This window comes from Bidens hawaiensis, unplaced genomic scaffold (assembly GCF_021521415.1).
Source record: "Bidens hawaiensis isolate Kalapana, Puna unplaced genomic scaffold, B.hawaiensis_p1.1 tig00034797_1, whole genome shotgun sequence".
Taxonomy (NCBI): Eukaryota; Viridiplantae; Streptophyta; class Magnoliopsida; order Asterales; family Asteraceae; genus Bidens; species Bidens hawaiensis.
The window spans coordinates 61,955-82,405 of NW_027496052.1; the positions used below are offsets into that span (position 1 = coordinate 61,955).

General features: G+C 33.5%; 2 protein-coding genes across 3 annotated transcripts; both read left to right on the forward strand.

The window, feature by feature from the left end:
• The first annotated feature begins 645 nt into the window (after positions 1-645).
• Positions 646-2,348, forward strand: LOC143586727 (uncharacterized). Its single transcript, XM_077068207.1, has 3 exons — positions 646-1,173; positions 1,278-1,784; positions 1,851-2,348. The coding sequence occupies exons 1-3, from the start codon at positions 646-648 to the stop codon at positions 2,346-2,348; spliced, it is 1,533 nt and encodes a 510-aa protein (XP_076924322.1).
• Positions 2,349-4,089: 1,741 nt separating this feature from the next.
• Positions 4,090-7,216, forward strand: LOC143586726 (scarecrow-like protein 6). 2 transcript variants are annotated; one of them, XM_077068205.1, is made up of 2 exons: positions 4,090-4,291; positions 5,073-7,216. In XM_077068205.1, the coding sequence occupies exon 2, from the start codon at positions 5,076-5,078 to the stop codon at positions 7,014-7,016; it is 1,941 nt and encodes a 646-aa protein (XP_076924320.1). In that variant the 5' UTR covers positions 4,090-4,291; positions 5,073-5,075; the 3' UTR covers positions 7,017-7,216. The 2 variants fall into 2 exon arrangements, with proteins under 2 accessions (XP_076924320.1, XP_076924319.1); XM_077068204.1 differs by having other exon boundaries at positions 5,076-7,216.
• The last annotated feature ends 13,235 nt before the right edge of the window (positions 7,217-20,451 follow it).

Below are 20,451 nucleotides of genomic sequence, written 5' to 3' on the forward strand. Positions count from 1 at the left end.
TAAAGAGAGTGCTGAAAATAGTTCTAGTGAGGAAGATGATGACAGTTATGATAGTGATCGATCAGATGAAAGTGATCCTGAGTATACGGCTGCCTTTCAAACACCCTTGGAGGATGTAGAAGTTGACATGAGGTTGTATAAATCTATTGTATATTTTGATGTGGTAAAAGCAGCAGCTGATCATATTAGTGATGATGATGGTTTAAATCCTTGCATGGATACCTATGAGAGCTCTGATGATGAGCGTCTAAGTGTCTTGAATAGTATGTTAAGAAAGTTCACGGGTAAGGAAAGGAATAATGATGATGAGTGTCCATTTTATGTTGGTCAGTTAATACCATTAAAGGAAACATTGAATGAAATGGTTAAGAGTTATGCTATTCATGCTAGAAGAGATTTGTATATCAAGAAGAATGATCCTTTAAGGTTTAGGGTGATTTGTTTGGGGACCTATCCTAATTTGGTTGCTGGTGAGGGGTCAAATGTGCCAAGTCATGAAAAGTTGAAGGTGAAAAAAGGGAAATGAAACCCACTTGCCTTTGGACGCTGCACATCTCAAGACAAACTATTGAGGATAATTGGTGTGTGAAGGCCATTCCCAGAAAACACGACTGTCTAAGAAGTAGAACAATTGGTTTGTACACAATGTCTACTATTGCCAAAGAGATTGAGGTTGAGCTACAAACCACCCCCAACTTATCTGCCAAAGAATTGAAGGCCAAATTCCATCAGATGCATCAAGTACAACTTTCTGAATCCAAGATGAGAAGAGAAAAGACAATAGCCTTGCAAAGGAAGGATGGTGACTACACCAAACAATACACCCACCTCAGATGCTATATTGATGAGCTTCTTAAAGCAAACCCAGGTAGTACCATTAAATTAGATGTTGAACCATGTGCTAACCATAACCTTAAAACAAGGCAATTTAGAAGGATATATGTGTGTTATGCTGCTTTGGTTAAAGGATTTAAATTGCTTGGTAGAGAACTTCTTGGGTTGGATGGTTGTTTTATGAAAGGGAAATACCCCGGACAGATTTTGACTGCTGTCGGGACGGACGGTAACAATTGCTTGTATCCTGTTGCCTTTGCAATAGTGGAAGCTGAATGCACAGACTCATGGAAATGGTTCTTAGATCTCCTTGGAGATGATCTTGACTTGCCTCATGATGCAATTTTACTTTCATAAGTGACCGACAAAAGGTATGTACACGTAGGATATATTTGTAATAGGCTAACTCATGTACACTAATTATGGTGATTTGACTGTTGTAGGGACTTATTCAAGCAGTTGAGAGTGTTTTCCCTAGGGCAGAGCATCGGTTTTGTTGTAGACACATCCATGAGAACTTGAGGCAAACCTGGAGGGGAGATTTGTATAAAGGCTTGTTTTATAGGGCAGCATCGGCCACTTCTGTCCCCTACTTTAACATGGCAATGGAGGAGATTAAGAAAACAAATCTTGATATGTTTCTTTGGCTTAGTGAGATCCCGGCAGCAAGATGGTCAAGATCACATTTTTCAGGAAGGGTATTAAGTGATATGTTGCTGAACAACCTTTGTGAATCTTTCAACAAGCAACTTGTTGGAGCAAGAGACAAGCCGATCATTACATGCTTGGAGTATATTAGAGAGTATATGACCATGAGGATTGTCACTGTGAAGAAGATGCAAGCCACTGCAATGGGCCCATTAACACTGCAAGCAACAAAAGCATGGGATGAAATCCAAACAAAAGCAAGCAAATTGACGGTTATGATGGTTGATGATGTGACTTACCAGGTATGAAAATTTGCATGACTATGATATTACAACCAATCTTTTGTTAATATGCAAATATGTTCATAGGTTAAAAGTCTGAGAAGCCAATGTGTGGTGAATGTCGGGGATAGAACTTGCACGTGCAGGAGATGGGACTTGACAGGTATGCCATGCAAACATGCTGTGGCAGCCCTATATAACATGATAGAAAACAACATGTATGTCGGTCCATTGGAGAAGTGGGTTGATGAAGCTTACTGGTTAGACACTTGGAAGAAGGTGTATAATCACCAAATCAGGCCCATACCAGGCCCTGATATGTGGACACCATCAAATTGCCCAACAATAATAACTCCTCTAAAACATCATACCCAGATTGGCAGACCGAAGAAGAACAGGAAGAAGGCACTAGGTGAGAAGAAGAAAGTGGCAGCTAGCAAGAAGAGGAAGAGGAAGATTGAAGAGGTTCGGGAATTGTTTTCTGCAGGAGGAAGACTTACCAGGTTGGGGCATGAAAAAAGTTGTGGAAGATGTGGAGGTTACAGACACAACATCAGAACTTGCAGGGCACCAATTCAACAATAATGATGTCAACCATAAAGTTGTGTTTGAGTTAGATTGATGGTGTGTGTTTGAGACTATTTAAGACTTTTGTTTTGAACTTTCTGGTACCATGTCATGGTTTGTGTTTGAAACAATCTTAAGACTAGTAGCATGTGTGTTTGATTTGGGACATGATAGTTTTTGTATGCTATGTTTGATTTGGGACATGATAGTTTGTATGCTATGTTTGATTTGGTACATGATGGTTTGTATGCTATTTTGATAGTATTTTGGTTAATGCTTTTAAAACTAGTAGCATGTAGGCAAATAATGCAAACATTACAATAGTCAAATTAAAGTACAATTCAAATACAAACAATACTAGAAGCCAACTGCAATGTTACTTCCAATGACAATCATCATTTGACCAGTCAGAGTCCCACACTGGATCGTCTTCATATGGATCATGATAGTAATCTTCTTCCGGCTCACTGGTGTACATGAAAGCTGCTTTCACAACCTCAGGGTTATAATCATCACCAGGATCCATCTCATGTTCTTCACTTGTTCTAAATAAGCCATCTTCTTGCACTACATAAGCCATCAACTCATCTTCACCCAATTGATATTCCTTGTCTTCCATTTAACTTTTGTCTTGGTCAAACTGAACATTCTGATCATCCTTCCCTAACTCAACATTATGATCATCCTTCCCTAACTCAACATTCTCATCATCCTTCCCTAACTCAACATTCTCAGTTTCATCATGGCTGCAACATGACTGATAATGTGGAACACAAATTTAAAGTAACTATATGAAACAAGAAACTGTAAACATTTAACATAAACTACAATAACAACAACAAAGATTACATTATCCAATACTAAAAATACAATGTTAACAACTAATCAATAAACCCAAACATAAACAAAGAACAAAAACCAACTAATTGCTAGAAACATCTTCAAGCTTGTTACTTCTTTGGTTTTCATTCTTGCAAAATCATCTTTCTTGTTCATCATCTTCACCATTGCTTGTATTACCTTTTCACAACTAGGGCATGTGGGATCATCAACCCATTTTAGCCATCCACAACTCTCCTTCTATAACGGACTAAATATATCAACAAACAAAAAACCCTAATTCGATTCACAATTCACAGATTACCAAATCATCATCATCATCATCGATTAACAGATTAACAAACAAACAACCCTAAAATTGACCTAAGCAACAAGACAGACCAAATCATCATCGATTAACAGACTAGAACCCTAATTCGTGAGTAATTAAAACTTAAACAACACAAGAATCGACGCCCCGGGTTTGCATCGGTCCTGGATATCCGGTAACATGTCGCGGCACCACATGAACATCTCACACAAACCTCATCTGCACGGCAAGGCTTGGAAGGTGAACCCGAGGAGAACTGACTTGACTTGGATTGAGACATCGTCAATCGGGTCGCCGGATAATGCCGTTCAATTACAGCTTTAGAGAATCGCCTGAGATGGTAACATAAAGGGAAAGAAGGTAGATCGACTGGTTATAAACTAATCAGGGGTAATAAAGTAATTTCCTTTTTTTTAACGGGTCAACGACGGGTCAACTGACGGTAGGAGTCAGAGGATCCCGCCGGGGAAACACAGGGGCCCAAACTTCGCAAAATGTTTTTTAGGGGGAAACCCATCGAATGTGTATATTAACCAGGGAGGCAAATTGCAGAATTCTCTTAATTATATTATATATTTAATGATGTACACATCCATCCATGTCAGAAAACAAGAAGGGACACCACAGGACTCCTAAAACAGGATAGAAGCAGAGACCAAGTGAAAGGCCAAGGCCACACCTACACTCTCTCTCATATCATAGAGAGAGAAACACACATAAGAGAGAGAAACAGAGAGAGAGAGAGTTTAATTCAGCAGCAGCAGAAGCCATTAAAAAGATGGAGGTCAAATAGTGATATGAAGATTAAAAGGTTTGTGATTCAGTCTCTCTTTAATTTAATTGTTTCATGGCTTCAAATCTGAACCAAATCACAAAACACAGAAAAAAGTTCTCATCTTTTGGCTCAAAAAGGCAAAGATTTCTTGAAACTTGTTCTTCCTATGTTGCTAATATCTTTATGTTTTCTTTTAAGTTTTGCTGTTTATTAATTGAGCTAAATCTCAAAGCTTTAAATCTCTAACACCCACAAAAAATTTATCATTTTTGGAATCCTATAATGAATCAAGAATCCAGATAAATTTCCTCATTCTTTTGCTGGTGTTTTGTATTAATTTAGCTTTTCATTTATTATTAGTATTTTTTTTATTAAAGCTCATTTTGAATGCATTTCAAATCTCCAAATCTTACGAACACTTGAAAAAAAATAATTCATTTTTTAGATATAAATTATCAAGATTTCTTTTCTTCTATGTTGTTCATGTTCTTATTATTTTGTTAATTTAAATCTCCAAATCTTGAAAAACCAGACTAGAAAAAGACACAAATTTCTCAAATATTTGTTGTCTATATTATCTCAAAACTGCAAATCTTGAAACCACCCCCCAAAAAATTTCATTTTGTACTTAAAAAAAACAAACAAGATTTCTGTAAATTTATTCCACTTGTTGGCTCAAGTTGAGCAAACCCCACTAAAAATCTTACAAAATCCCCAAAAATTACCATTTTTAATGCCGATTATTTCCTTAATTTATATTAAAAACCTAGGGTTTTAAATTTTAATAATAATTTGCTGAATTCATTTTTTTTTTCAGCAGATGAGAGGTATGGCATTTGAAGTTGCAACAAATTTCCAACCTTGTTTAGATTCAAACAAATTAAAAGCCGGCAGTAGTTATATCAGCAACAACAGCAATGAACCCATCTCCGTTCTTGACACTCGCCGGAGCCCCAGCCCTTCAACATCCACCTCCACCCACTCCTCCTCCTTCAACGGCGGCGCCACCACCACCACGCCACCAATGCTAATTATCTCCGACACCCACAACCCACAAACCAAATTCCCATCTGGGTTTGACTCAGATACTCCCGCCGCCGCCGACGCTGCCCGGAAAGATGACTGGTCGGAGTTGCAGCCCATTCCGGCGGAGTTTGAACTTCAGAATCAAAGGTTTGGTGTTGGGTTGGAAGATTGGGAAAGTTTGCTGTCCGAATCGGCTGTGTCTCCCGCGCAGGATCAGTCGCTTCGGTGGATCTCGGGTGACTTTGATGATACTTCGTTAAGCCTTCAGCAGCTTCTGCAGGGTAACCAAATTGACCAAAATGCTCCTCAGGGTGTATCGGATGCTCCCGGGAGTTTTAACCCGCAAAACCCGAGTTTCTTTCTGTTTGTTAACTCGGATCAAAACCCGCAAGTGATTTTAAACACGCTTCCACCACCACCACCACCACCGATTCTAAAAGCTCCGGTTTTTAACCATGGTTTTATAAAAGATCCGGTTTCCAATCTGGGTTTTCAAAAAGATCCGGTTTCCTATTTGGGTTTACAAAAAGTTCAGATTTTGAACCCGGGTTTGCAAGACAAGAAACCACTGATGGTGTCTGGACTGAAACAAGAACCAGCACCACCAACCGCCCAAACACCGCACCACCAACACCAGCTTATCTGTGACCAGCTATTCGCCGCGGCTGAGCTAACGCTCTCTGGGAACTTCTCACACGCGCAAGGGATATTGGCGCGGCTCAATCACCAGTTCGCTTCGGCCCCGACCCCACACAAACCTTTTCATAGGGCGGCTTATTATTTCAAAGAAGCTTTGCAAATGCATTCACAATCGGTTTCAAACCCCAACCGAATCACTCCCCCGTTTAACGGGTTGTTCAAGATGGGCGCGTATAAAATGTTTTCAGAAGTTTCGCCCATTGTTCAGTTTATGAACTTCACATCAAACCAAACAATTCTTGAAGCCATTGGTGATTCCAAAAACATTCATATAATCGATTTCGATATCGGGTTTGGTGCACAATGGGCGTCTTTCATTCAAGAACTTCCAACCACTTTTGGCGGCACCAGCAGCGGCACAAGTGGCTGTTCACTTAAAATCACCGCCTTCGCGTCGCCATCAACCCACCACCCGATCGAGCTCGGACTCATGCATGAAAACCTATCACAATTCGCTTGTGAAATTGGGATTTCATTCGAGCTAGAAGTCGTTAACTTCGACTCGTTCGATCCGCAGACATTTACTGTATCCGAAAACGAGACGATTGCGGTCAATCTCCCGATAAGGTCGGCATCAACTCACTTATCTGCAATCCCATCAATTCTTCACTTCGTGAAGCAACTCTCGCCGAAAATTATCGTTACATTCGACCGTGGGTGTGAAAGGACGGATTTACCCTTCCCACATTACCTCCTCCAAGGTCTCCAATACTATGAAGTTTTACTAGACTCAATCGACTGTTCCAACGTTGTTATCGACGTATCAAACAAGATCGAACGGTTCTTGTTCCAGCCACAAATTGAACGTATGGTGTCGGGTAAACTACAGTTTCCGGACCCGATCCCGCATTGGAAGTCATTGTTTACAGCTGGTGGGTACTCGCCTGTCGTCTTTAGCAATTTTGCAGAAACACAAGCGGATTGTGTTGTGAAGAGGATGCAAGTTCAAGGGTTTCATATGTCAAAGAAACAGGTGTCGCTTGTGCTTTGCTGGCAGAATCGGGAGTTGATGACGGCGTCGGCTTGGAAGTGTTGAATATGAAGATCTGAGAGGGGTTTTAAGTAACTCTGGATTTGGTCGTTATCAATGAATTTGATTAAGTATTTGGATTAATGTGGTTAATGTGGGTCTCTTTGAAGTTTAGTTTTGTAAACTTTCTTGCTTGCAGTTGGTCTTGTTATCTATTTACTGTAGACTGTTTATTAACATGAATGATGTTTTAATTTCATTCGACATTGATTGTGTTATTGGTGGACTTGTTAGCTCGAAACCTGTCGTGTTAATAAACGGGTGGTGGTAGATACAATCGTCAACGGGTTAGAATTGGAATGATGTATCATAAAAGGAGATCATTTTTAACTCGTTTGTAACACATTTATTGGTTATCTTAGTCGTGTTTTAGTAACATGGTTATAAGAGGTGAGGTGTATGCTAGTCGTGTTTGAGCAAAATACAGTTATAAGAGGAATTTGTATGAGTATCAATGTCTTTAACACGAAATAACATGTGGTTCGCATTCGGGTTAGGTTATAACCGTCACAACTGACAATGTTTGTGTTCCCTTCCATGATGGCGGAAACCTATATCTTTTGCGAATTAATCTTATATAAGAGGAAATCTAGAATCTAGGTAACTTAGATGATTAAACAGTTTAATATTTGGGTCGTATTCTAGTTGGGTTACAAGTAACCATCAAAACCGACACCGTTCCTTCCTACGGAAGGCCGAAGCCTATGTTTTTCTTCGAATTATTTGTTTTATAATCGTGTTTATTAAGAGGAAATCTAGAATTTAAGTAACTTAGATGCTTAAACAGTTGCTTAATATTTGGGTTGTATTCTACTTGGGTGTTAATAGTCAAAATTGACATTATTCTTGTTCCCTTCCAATGGAAGAAACCTATGGTTTTTTGTGAATTAATTCTTTTATAATCATGTTTAATAAGAGGAAATCTAGAATATAGGCAAGTTAACCAATCAAACATTCGTTTAATATTTGGGTCGTATTCTGGTTAGGTTTTAACCGTCAAAACTGACATTGTTACCTTCCTATGGATGCCGGAAGCTTATGTTTATTGCGTATTAATTGTTTTATAATCATGTTTAATGAGAGGAAATCTAGAATTTAAGTAACTTAAATGATTAAACAATTCATTATGATATTTTTTTTCTTTTTTATTTTTAACAGCAAATAATTCTAAAAATTTAACCGGCTAATAAAGAAAGTGTTTCTTAATCTCTTCCCAATTTTTCTCAAAAAAAGTAATCACGTGCCTCACGTTATAATTTCTTTTAAGTCTAGTATGGTGTGTATTTTTTCATACGTAAAAATTAAAATCATGTGTACCATATATTGAAAGTAACGTTTTCATGTGAGTCTAAATTGGAATTAATAAATGAACATATGAAACTTCATATATACCAAAAATAGATACATGTTACAGTTTTCTTTAAACAAGAAAATGAGTTTTTTATTTTCTTAATTCTTGTTGTATGTGAAGCTTGAATCTAAAAGCCTTCATTAAAACCTAAGTGTTTAAAAGTTTTGTCAACTGAATCATTACTCCATTGATTACAAGTTATTGTTTAACGTCGAATATAGAAAATGCATATTTGTTTAATAATAGACAATTAAAAAGATTAGTGACGGATTTGTTGTTTTGATAGCAAATTTGCTTTATACAATAAAACTTTACCCTTTTCGTTTTGTTTAGTGACAAATATAAACTTTAGAAAATATTATTGATAATTCTACTTTTTTGTAATGTATTTAAGTTTAAATATTTGAATGTCTTTTTAATGTTATGTTCTTGTCTTGTTATACAATTTAAGTGATTAATGATCAAATAAGAAGATATATATATAGAGAAATGCCGTGATATTCAGGATGATCGGAGAGATCTTCCTCCGACTCACATAAACCGGTCTAGCGTGAGGTTACTCTCAACTTCAATTAGGTGAAGCATTCATTCTTCAAGTTGACTCTAAGGTAACATAATTAGCTAAGCCTTATTTGTTTACTTCGAGAGCAACTGTTCATTGACATCATGAGAAAATTATTTACAGAAGACATACATTAGCTACATTCATATATGTAAAATCAAGATATAGTGATATAACGTAAGATCACCCAAAAATGTAATATGTATTAGAATATATTTTCAACAGTTGTAAAATTATATCTAATCAACTGATATACCATAACCTCAATCATATAATGACCTTATCATCATTTGACTTCATTTATTAAAGTTGTAACGATCATTTGGGAAAAAAAGCAAAGTCACAACCTTCTTTTTTGTGTCTACAAATTCTAGTTACAAAATTATAACTTATAAAGTTTTAATGTGTAATAATCTGGTTGATCTTTACTTAATGTTTTGATAATTAGGGCGCTCTTCAAATTATTTATGGTTCCACTTTTTATACGCGTGGAAACTATTTAACAAATATAACATGATATAACATTAACTTTTATATAGAACAATGATCAGGTGTGCTTTCAATTTTCACACAAATGAAGTCATGCCAGCTTCATTTATTAAATACACATAATAAGTACGTATATATTTTCACAATTTGTAAATAAGAACTAAAAACCAAAATGTAACTTTTTTCATTCATAATTAAAATGCAAACATAAAATACCAATATATATTATTGTCGTTGGGTAGTTTAAGTGCGTAATATTTTTCACCAAAACAATCGATACAAGTACGTGTCAAAGTCTCTTATTAGATCAAAAAATATTTTATTTGAAACTGAAGAGTTTGTAAAACTCAACAAGTGATAAAAGTATGAAGTAGAATGATTGTTTTTAAGTACTATTAAGTACATATTTTCACTCACTTTGGTGTTCTCAATTTCTTGCGAGCTAAGGATATTTTATTGTACAATACAAAGAATGTGTATGCCCCTCTCTTAATGAATTGAAGATGATATCTCTGCTTTTATTAGTGAGGATTTCACCATATTTCTTTTGCCTCATGCCGCTTCATCGTTCTGCTCCCTTTCCTGTAATCGAACACTTCTAAAAGGATATTGATTATTGACGTTGGTAGCATGTGGTTCACCATATGGTAAGTCTTCATGCATCTTCAAGAACCAATCATGTTTTTAATAATATTTATATATTGCATCGTTTTTAAAATTTCTAAAAATGTTAATATTCACATGTTATTAGAAACACACTAATAAGTAAATGAAAATGTTATAGAAAATTGATAATAATTTTAATCGTTAGAATATTTGAAAAAACTACATAGGTATATGAAAATATTATAAAAAATGATAATAGTTTTAATTGTTAGAACATTTGAAAAAACTACATAATGTTTCTGCTTCACGGATTGCTTTGTTCATAAAATGTCTTCACGATCACCTCCTTATCCGTTGTCCACGCATTTGGGCCTTAGGAACATCAACCAGACCTTAATTTCACACCACCATACCGTGTTACCAGATGGTTTTACAGAATGTAGATACTTTTATTGTTTACTTTAATCTCGATACAAGACAACTATATATATAATCATCTTATAGCTTTATTTTTTTGTTGCTGCGTTTGAGCAATACTACACATGAGAAGTGTTTGTTATGATTCTATGATTTTTTATTCAAAATTTGTTATGTTTTACGCGTCTCTACACATAAACGTTAAATATGCTATATATATTTGCTAATTTGCATTCTATCTTTGAACGTTATAATATATAATTTAATTATTATAACTTTAGACTACATAATCAAACTTGACCTCTTCGTATTGGTTTTAGAGAAAAGGAGGTCGTGGACTTCGTTTCCTAGTTGATAAAGAACCACAAATCAACTTGTACCATGTGCATTATCAACTTGTACTATGCATAATTAATATGATTTCAAGGATAGTTTTGTCTTTTCACAGTTCGTTAAGAAAATACCCAATTGCTTAATTTTCGTGTAATGACGTATAAAATATTGTATCTTTCTTCTTTGCTAGTATTAAACCAGACACGTTAACGTGCTTAATTTATTAAATTTCGAGTCTTTAGTATTACTTTATGTCGAAAGTGGGGTTTCTATCAGAATATTTTATGAACATAAAAAATTATTTTACTTTTGAGTTAAATTATTCAGTGTTTTAATAATATATATTAGGATTAAAATAAAGCATGATAGGAACATGGGGCGATAATTTATGTACGCATTTTTTAATGTAATAAAATACAAAACATGACATCGTTGTCGTTGAAAACAATGCATTGCAATTCAGATTAAAACAAGGTTCTCAATATTAACATCTTACTTGCACCATTTTTCATCTCCTTATAATCTTCCGTATATGTTTAGATGCAAATGACATACCTGCTACAAGCATACAATTAATACGGAGTAATAATCTCCAAGGCAGAGAGACGATAGTCATAATGTCATACACAGTATGTATTGCTAATATACATGATCCAGATTTATTTAAATCTTTCATTTGTTTTTACGTAAATCAAATTTTGACTTTCCCCGCATAAAGTAATTACAGAAAACAAATGTAAATGAGAACATATTCATAAACATGAAGTAAATTTTAATAAAAATGGCCCGAGTTTGCTGCTCAACCAGGTACTTTATATTTGTAATGCTCTTTCATTGTGAGTTCGCTCATCAAATCTTTTAGTCTTTTATACGGACAATGCAGTTCTTGAAGCTGGAAAAGAAGTTGCATCACTAACACAAATAGTTTAACAAATATATATTCAACAAAGTCACATTTCTTATAGATCTAGTGCTTCAAGATTGACAGTTGCTTTTGGATGAATTTTGGCAACTGTGCTGTGCTGTGCTGTGCTGTTAGAATGACTCCAAGAACCACACATAGATGGTGCACAGTGTTAACAAATTCCAATTCCTTCTGCAATATATCACTATGCAAAATAAAACAACATATATATATCAACCGACATTAGTGTTTTCTACAATCCATGGTCACTAAAAGAGTTAGGCCAAGTTGTACATTCTCTCAATGAAGTTCATGCAGTTGGTCATTAAATTCATCCCGTTTCTCTAAGGACAAGTCGGACTCATCAACTTTTGGATTTTTTGAACCTTCAGTTTCTTCACACATTTTTTGAATTTCTGTTTGGATATTTAAAAATTCATCTATCCTTTCTTCCTTCTGCCAGCTATAACTTATATAAGTAACAGTTCTTGAATTTTAAAATTACATGAATGTTAAGAAGGAATGCTTGACTAGTTGATAGTTCAAGTTTAGCATTTGCTAGTGTTTGAATAAGATATTAAGATGTATGGGCCCTTAACTTTGCAAGTTTGCAGGGCGCTTGCTCAACTTTCCTCTTATATACATCTAAATATTACTGTTTGAACTAAAGAAGCATCTCGTCTCTTTCCTAATCACTTTTACTTAGTGGAGCAACTGTCAATTGAAGAAACAGGGAGTGGATTTGTTAATATCACTTAACATCAATATATCGGTTTTGTAATCTGTCTCTCTTAAACTCTTTATATACTTGCATACTTTACTTCTTGAATTATCAAAAAGAGTTAGAAGCAAGATTAACATCTCTAGAATAGTTAAAAAGCTTAACCCCCCCCCCCCCCCCTTCCCTTCTATGTTTCTACAGATGACAGCACATATCAAAATTCAAAACATCTCTTCAACCGGTTCCAAACTGTTTTCTACATAATCGATTTCAAAGCGGTTCGTTGTGGTTCAACTTTCAGGTTTGTCCGGTTAACCAGTTCTTTTGTCCACCTCTAGTCCACGGAGGTCCGATCTTCCACTATATCGTCTTTTGATTTGTTTAGTTTTTCGTTTGAAAGTTCTTAGAATATTTTAATAAAAACATATTCTTTGTTTCTTCTATATGAAGCTATTTCGTGTATGCAAAGCTAATTACTTGTTTATATAGAATTAAGTCGTTTTTTTTGCAATTTTTTTGCGTCAGAATCAAATATACGTATTAGTTTGTTAAAAAGTGCCCGATGAGATTTCATGTAAACAAGTAACCGTGCCCACGCGTTGTTGCGGGGCGTGTAGGTTGCATGTTCGTATGTGTTGCGTATGTTGTGGTGATTTGTTTTTTAGATGCACATGTAGTTGATAAAGTTGTTCATAAATACTTGCCAACCATCGTTTAGTTCAAAATACAAAGTGGTTTTACATACATATTTATCCATGGATTTGATATTGGATGTCATTCAAAAGTTTCTTCTTTGATTTCATTTCATGGTTTGGAGGCATCTTCTTTTAGCCTGCTAGTTGCTTTATTTCATAGACTAGGGTATAGCCCGTGCTACACACGGGTGGAAAAACATGTCAACAAACATAATAAATTTAAACAACAAATTCAAGCAACACAAAAATTCTTCAAAATTTCGGACCAAAATGTTAACCATTTACATTGTCTAGATATTAAAAGTTAAAAGTTATAATAAGTTATTACATCGAACAACCAAAAAACATCAATAAAAGATAATCATGTTCTTTCATACTAAACCACCGTCAACTTCTTCAAACATTCTACCAAAAAAAACTCATTTTGTTTCACCACCTGAAAATATAATAAAACAATAGCATCCAATTAAATATATATACCATAATAACATATATAATAATAAGTAACACTTGAACATTTATAAAGTTGTTTTTATTAAATTGTTGTTTTTATTAAAATAAAATAACATACAACAACAATCAAAGTAAAATGACAACATAAAACATTTTCTAACTTAAACCATTAAACCAAAAAGATATATCAATAAAAAATTTTTTTGGCCGTCATTTTACACCTAACAAATTTGATACTCTTTTAAAGCAACCCGTTTTAAAATATTTTCAAAATGGTTACAAAATATAAAAGAATTGGAATTAGTCAACTTCAAAAAATTATGATTTTTTTTTTAATTTTTGACCAATGTTGCAACAAACTTTTAAATCACTGACATTAATATTTTGTTAAACTTACAAAACTTAAAAACGTTTTACAATAGATGAATTTTCAAATAACTTTGGAAAGATTAAAAAAATTTATGTTGACTTTGGAAATATTAACTTTATCATAAAATCGGTTGCTAAATAAGTATATATGTGTGTGTGTGTGTTAAAAGGAAAATCAAACCCGAGCTAACCTATTAAAAATATGTATTTAACTCTAAAAAGCTTTGAAATATAATTTGTTATTACGGAAACGTCAAATCTGTTTTAAACAAATTTATTGACTGCTTAACAAAAATAGTTTGTAAAAACATTCAAGAATTTAATTTGTTCTTATTGAAATTCAAAATTTTGACCATAAATTCAAACATCATAGGATTAGATAATATTAATTTTGTTAAACATATTATGTAAAGAAACTTTCTAAACATAAGTTTGAATATAATAAACCGGTTTATTGTAAATAGTTATCTCCAAAAATAACATATTGATTATAAAAAATACTATTATTTGAATAATTATACATTGAATATTATAAATTAAAAAAATAAATTATATTCAAATAATCATGCCAAAAAATAACCGATTGATTATAAAAAAAGTATTATTAGAATGTATTATATTCTAATATTTAATATTTCCATGTTTAAGTTTTTTCGAAAATCAGTTAATATTTAATAATTATACATTGAGTAATTTAGGAATCAAATAATGTAATATTCGTTACTTTTCAAACTCGAAAACCCAACCCATTTTAAATTTTTGATTTTTGTTCTATATATATATATATCTCAAGTTTCGTTTAGGTCTTGATATATTTATATATTCATTAAACCGACCCGTCTTGTTGTTTCATTGCATTCTTGTTTGTCATTTATCATTTATATAATATTCCGAGATTTAATACCCTTACTTGAACGAGTCAGAAACTAGCCGGATATAAGATGAACATAATCCAAAACATATTAACTTGTAATACAATTATAAAGCAATTAGTAGTTAAAGGTTCAATATGTAAATACACTTTATAATATGATTTTTAGGGTAATATGAAACTTGGAGGACTGAATGTGTAACTTCATAATTTAAATTAATATTAAATAATATATTCACCCAACCCCCCCGTCCCCAACCCTGTATCACGTTTTTCTGGCCAGTCGGAATCCGGCGACCGTGAACCAACTCCGGTGAGACCCAAAAGCTTCATTTAATTGCCGTTTGATACGTTAATGTATCAGAAACGACTTCTCCTTTAATCTTAAGCATTAATACGTGATTTATACCGCCATTAAAGACCCATTTAACTCGTTTTAATCACTAACCCGTCGGATCATAATCAATTCGTCATAACTCAAATTAAACACTAATCGATCCAATTGAAAACATAAATATAACTCTAACATACATCTAAACCTACTGCGAACATAATATTACATTAACAAACTCTCTAATAGCCCCAAATTGATCGTCCAAGTTTTTTCTCTGGCCACCGTCGTTCATCGTCAACCATTAACATCTCCAGGTAATTATTAGGTGTATTATGATTGTTTTTGGCTGATTAACAAAACCCCTAAATCGGTTTGATCAAACATGGATTTAATTAACAGATTTGAATCCTAGGGTTGTATGAAGAAGATGATGAAAATTTACGAAGTTAATGTTTTGGATATTATAAAGGTTTCGGAAAATATTGGTGTCAACGAAGTATATTATTTTGAAAGCGATAGTGTTTACAGATTATAGAGTTTAATAAAAGAAACATAATATATATAATTTAAACAAGTTTAAAACGAATTAGACGAGTTTGAAAGATTGGTTTTTAGGTGAAAAGCTAAAAAATAACTTATAACAATTTTTATTTATCCTAAAATAATTTTATTTGATTTAATATAGTTTTTTTATAAATTTTATTTGGTTTAGTATATAATAGAAAAATGTTTAAATAGAAAATAAAAAGCAAAAACGGCCTGACCCGGGTTCGAACCCGGGTCCTCCCGTTCAAACATAAGAGAACAAACCACTAAACCAAAGAGTTTATTTGTTAATAGATCAAAACTGAAACTAGGATTCAAATAAAATATTAGATTCAATAATTTGTTAAAATAATATTATAATATCAAACTTCATAAAATAATAAAACATTCGTTAAACACTTCTAATTTCCGGCATATAGATTTATTTACTTTTGTAAAGTTGTTAGTTAATATTTTGTACATTTTAATTCTAGTTCGTGACGTTCAATTGCTTCGGTTTCATTTACGCACTTTCGGTTTTATTTCAAGTTTGTCTTCAACTTCAAGGTGAGTTTCTCACCCCCCCTTTTTACCCTTTTTAACTATTTTGAGGTAACATATATATCCTATCAACAATTCAATTTCGTTTATTTATTATCTACAAACTACAATTCGTTACATGGACTTGTGTGTTTACTTGTTACTTGCTACAAATTACTTGCTCATGGATTACTTCAAGATAGTATGATCATACGCCCCCCTTTGCGCTCAATACATTTGTTGTTATGAGTGGAAAAGGGCCTCATTATCCGAGTACGTTGGTGCACAATCCCAACAAGAAAGGACCTTACTTGCGCTTATCTGAATACGCTGGTGCATAATCCCAGTTGGAAAGGACATTACTTGCTCATTTACAATTGTTCATGGAATTGTATAATTTTTGTGTACGTATATCAAAACTTGTGTGAACTCACCAACTATTCGTTTAGTTGACTTTATTTTATATATATGTTACAGGTACAATTATTAGAGGATGAAACGGAGAAGACACTAGAACTTAGGTTATATTAATAAATGGAAAAGTTGTTAATTGTTCTTGTATTTTCCTTGTTACAAACTTGTGTACTTGATGTTTAAATTAATTAAGGATAATATTGTTACTTAATAGTGTCACATGTGTTTTGGGCAAGCTGTACGTCACACTCGGGCGTATTCCGCTTTAGCCGGGGTGTTACAAATAATAATAATTATAAAAACATAAATTATTTCCTTAATTATTTTAGTCAAAGCTTTAAATATAATTTTAATTTCAAATTATAGTAAACAGGTTAACTAATAACGAATCAAGTTAATGTACATTTATATTTTTAGAAAATTCTAGAATAAATTATATTTGGAAGATCAATATTATATTTTAATATATATTTTAAAGATCAATATTATAATATAGTAAATTTAGTAAATTTATAATTTAGTAAATATTAATAAAAAATTAGTAAATTTATAATTAAATTTCTAGAATATTAAAGATCAATATTATATATGAAACAAACAATTTACAAACAAATTTATTAAACATTCAAAACAATTGTATTATTAAATCGAAGTTTCTGACTTTTGATAAAACTGAATCAAAATTGGCCGAAAAAAAAATCAAAAATTGGACAGAAATTATGTTTGTTAATATTTAGTAAAGAAAAAAAATAACAAATTGGACGAAAAAAATCAGAAATTGGACGGAAATTCACTTCTTAATATTTAGTAAACAAAACAATAAGAAATTGGATGGAAAATTTAAGAATTGGACAAAGAAAACACTAAAAAATTGGATGGAAAAAAATTAAGAAATTGGACGGAAATTCACTTCTTAATATCCACTAAACAAAACAATAACAAATTGGCCGGAAAATCTCAGAAAACATAAAATATGCTTATAACAAAGTGGCCGGAACATATTCATCGGATATTATAATAAATAACTAACTCTACGTGTAAGAATGGATTGTTAATTACATTTAATATATTCATCGGAGAATCGATTTGTTATAATCATCATCAATTGACCAAAAAAAACTTTATAACATCTCCTCTGAGGGATGATCAATTGAACGGAATCGAATTGATTGGAGACATCAATAACCTTGGAAGTGAAGAAAATCAGAGTAGAACGGAATCGAATTGTTGGTAAATACTATAGACATTCGATGTTGGATATGAGCGACGGAATTAGGGTTCGTATCTTCATGAGGAGGTTAGAGATAAAAATTAGTGGTGGAATGGTTGTGGATTATGAAAAATGGACCGGGTATAGTTTTCTGTGGACAAAACGGTTATTACGGGTCATGGGTTATAAAATTGGAAAATGGGTACTGGTCCTCGACATATTTAATATTGATTTATTTTAATGGCTAGAAATAATAAAATAGGAAATATTCCACATGACATCTAGGTAGCATCCTATGTGGAGGGCCTATAATGGTGCCATGTGTACAATTGTATTGCTTTAATAGTATTTAAAGATGAGCTCGTTTCTTATATTTTCCAATAGTGAGCTTCTTCATTCCATGGTCAAAAAAGGGTTATACGTGGTTTGACTTAGAGCCTTTTTTTCTTGTTTTGTTATCCAATGTTATCAAATAGATGTTTAACCCAATTGAATAATAATTGATAATGTAAAATTGGATGAACGAACAGGAAAACGTCGAACGTTGATGAACACAATTGAGAGAACTGTTTAATATTATAAGCAAATGAACAGAAATAAGTTTCTATATTCTTTGAATTGTTTGTTGTGTTTTACCTGGTTGTTGTTACATTGGCCTTTTGCCTTGAGATTTTGCAGCCGGTATTGCTGGGTCTATGGGGAGTGTTGTTGTTGTTACTTTGACACTATTGACTGCTAATGTGTGGTTTGCTTTGACTGTGACCATCATCTCTCTTGTTTTTCCGACAGATGTGAAAACGGGTGGTGGTGGGTTTTTTTGGTCTCTGTAGCCATGAGTTTTGATGAGGTCACTACATGGTATTCTGAGGAGAGCTGTCATCGCGTCATTAAAGAAAACTGCTGGCACGTCGGTTGTGTTGTCAGTGATGATAGCACTGAGACAGTACCTAGTAAACATAAGATTAAGAAGTTCATACCATAGAAGTGCATATAGAAAATTTATAAAGCAGTAAAACAGCTTACATGAAGTTTGGTGGTTTGTTGGTATCGTGGTCCTCGCATGAGAAGCCATGCGGGTTGTTCCTTTGTGGATGCATGTGCTTTCCGCATTCGGGACACACGACATAGAACCACTTTGTGTCCGTTGTTATGGCCTTTATTTGTGCGTTGCACCTGTGGTTGTTATGTATTTTTATAATGTTGTGTATTAGTGTTGTGCTTATTTCTAATTCAGTAGAATGATTGCTTACCGGTTGTCTATGGGGATTCTTTGTGAGTATATCTGCGAGTGGCACTAATTGTTTATCTGCTGGTAACATTAGCTTGTTCAAACTGTTAGACATGTTATTTTCTTGTTAGTGTGGTGCTAGATGCATGCATGTTTTATTGTGGCACGTAAACACGTCAGTGCGGGTACGGGTACGGTATGGTAGTGGTGTGATTGATAAGTTAAAATATTGCTATTATGTGATGTGATTTGTGTGTACCTCACATGATGGTTGATATCTGGGAATGTTGGGTCTACAGTGATTGTTGTTGCGACGGATGTCTCCAGTTGTGGGTGATATGTTACAATAGCTGTTGGTTTAGTTTTTTTGGAATACGTGTTAATTTTGATGTTATTGGGATGTGTTTACCCATGAATTCTGTAACCAATGTAGATGCTATTTCTAGGATGCTTCCCTTCTTGATTCTTTTTGGAGCTTTGATGTTGTGGCTTGGCCAGAAGGTGAATTCTAGTGTCTCATCGCTGCATTTTGTAATATAAGAAACGTTAACAAAATTTTTAAAATTGCTGAAAGTTAACTGTTGTTTTGAGGATATTAAGTTTATTTTTACCTTGGGGTTCATATTAATGATTTATATGTACTTAAATAGATGTTAGTGTTTTGTGATTTGTATCATGCTTCTTTACATCTTTATATGTAGCTTAGATACGATCACATAATACAATTGCTAAATTATAGTAAATCAATTAGCAAATATTAAAACACTAAATCATACACGAAAAGCTAAAAACACTATTTTTAGGAAAAGACTAATTATCCTAGAGAAGTAAATCGGTTTTATATCTACAATAGTATTAGGTAGGTAAGTGACTGACCTTAGCATCATCTCTTCATCAACAATTGTAATCTTTCCCAGATTTGTTGAGTTTGATGTCGTTGATTTTACTACTTTATAGTTATCAGATATCACACGTCCAATGTAATCTGTAGATGCAACATATTGGATTGGTATATGTGATAAACAAAAAAGAGTTGAAATTCTAGCTGGTCAGGTATTTTACCGGTAAGCCTTTTTGTGCCCTTTGTTCTTGGCATGAGTTCATTGAAGGTAGCAAAATCATAGTAGTGATATGGGATTTTTTTTGTTGGTGGATGGAACAAAAGTTTCTTTCGTTCCAAGCCGTAGGGATGCATCGTGAGCTACCACCGGCATATATGTCCTATTTTCTAAGATTATGTAGTCGTTGATTATATAGCACGATCTGATGGCGATATGTGAATCGAAATGGTTTTTGTGATTCGATGAGGCTGTTGCTTCTATAGAATCTCCCTAGCATAAGGTGATATATCAGTTGACATGTAGGTTATAATTCATTAATTTTTAGAGGGTGGGACTTACATGTTCGTCGATGAGCAGG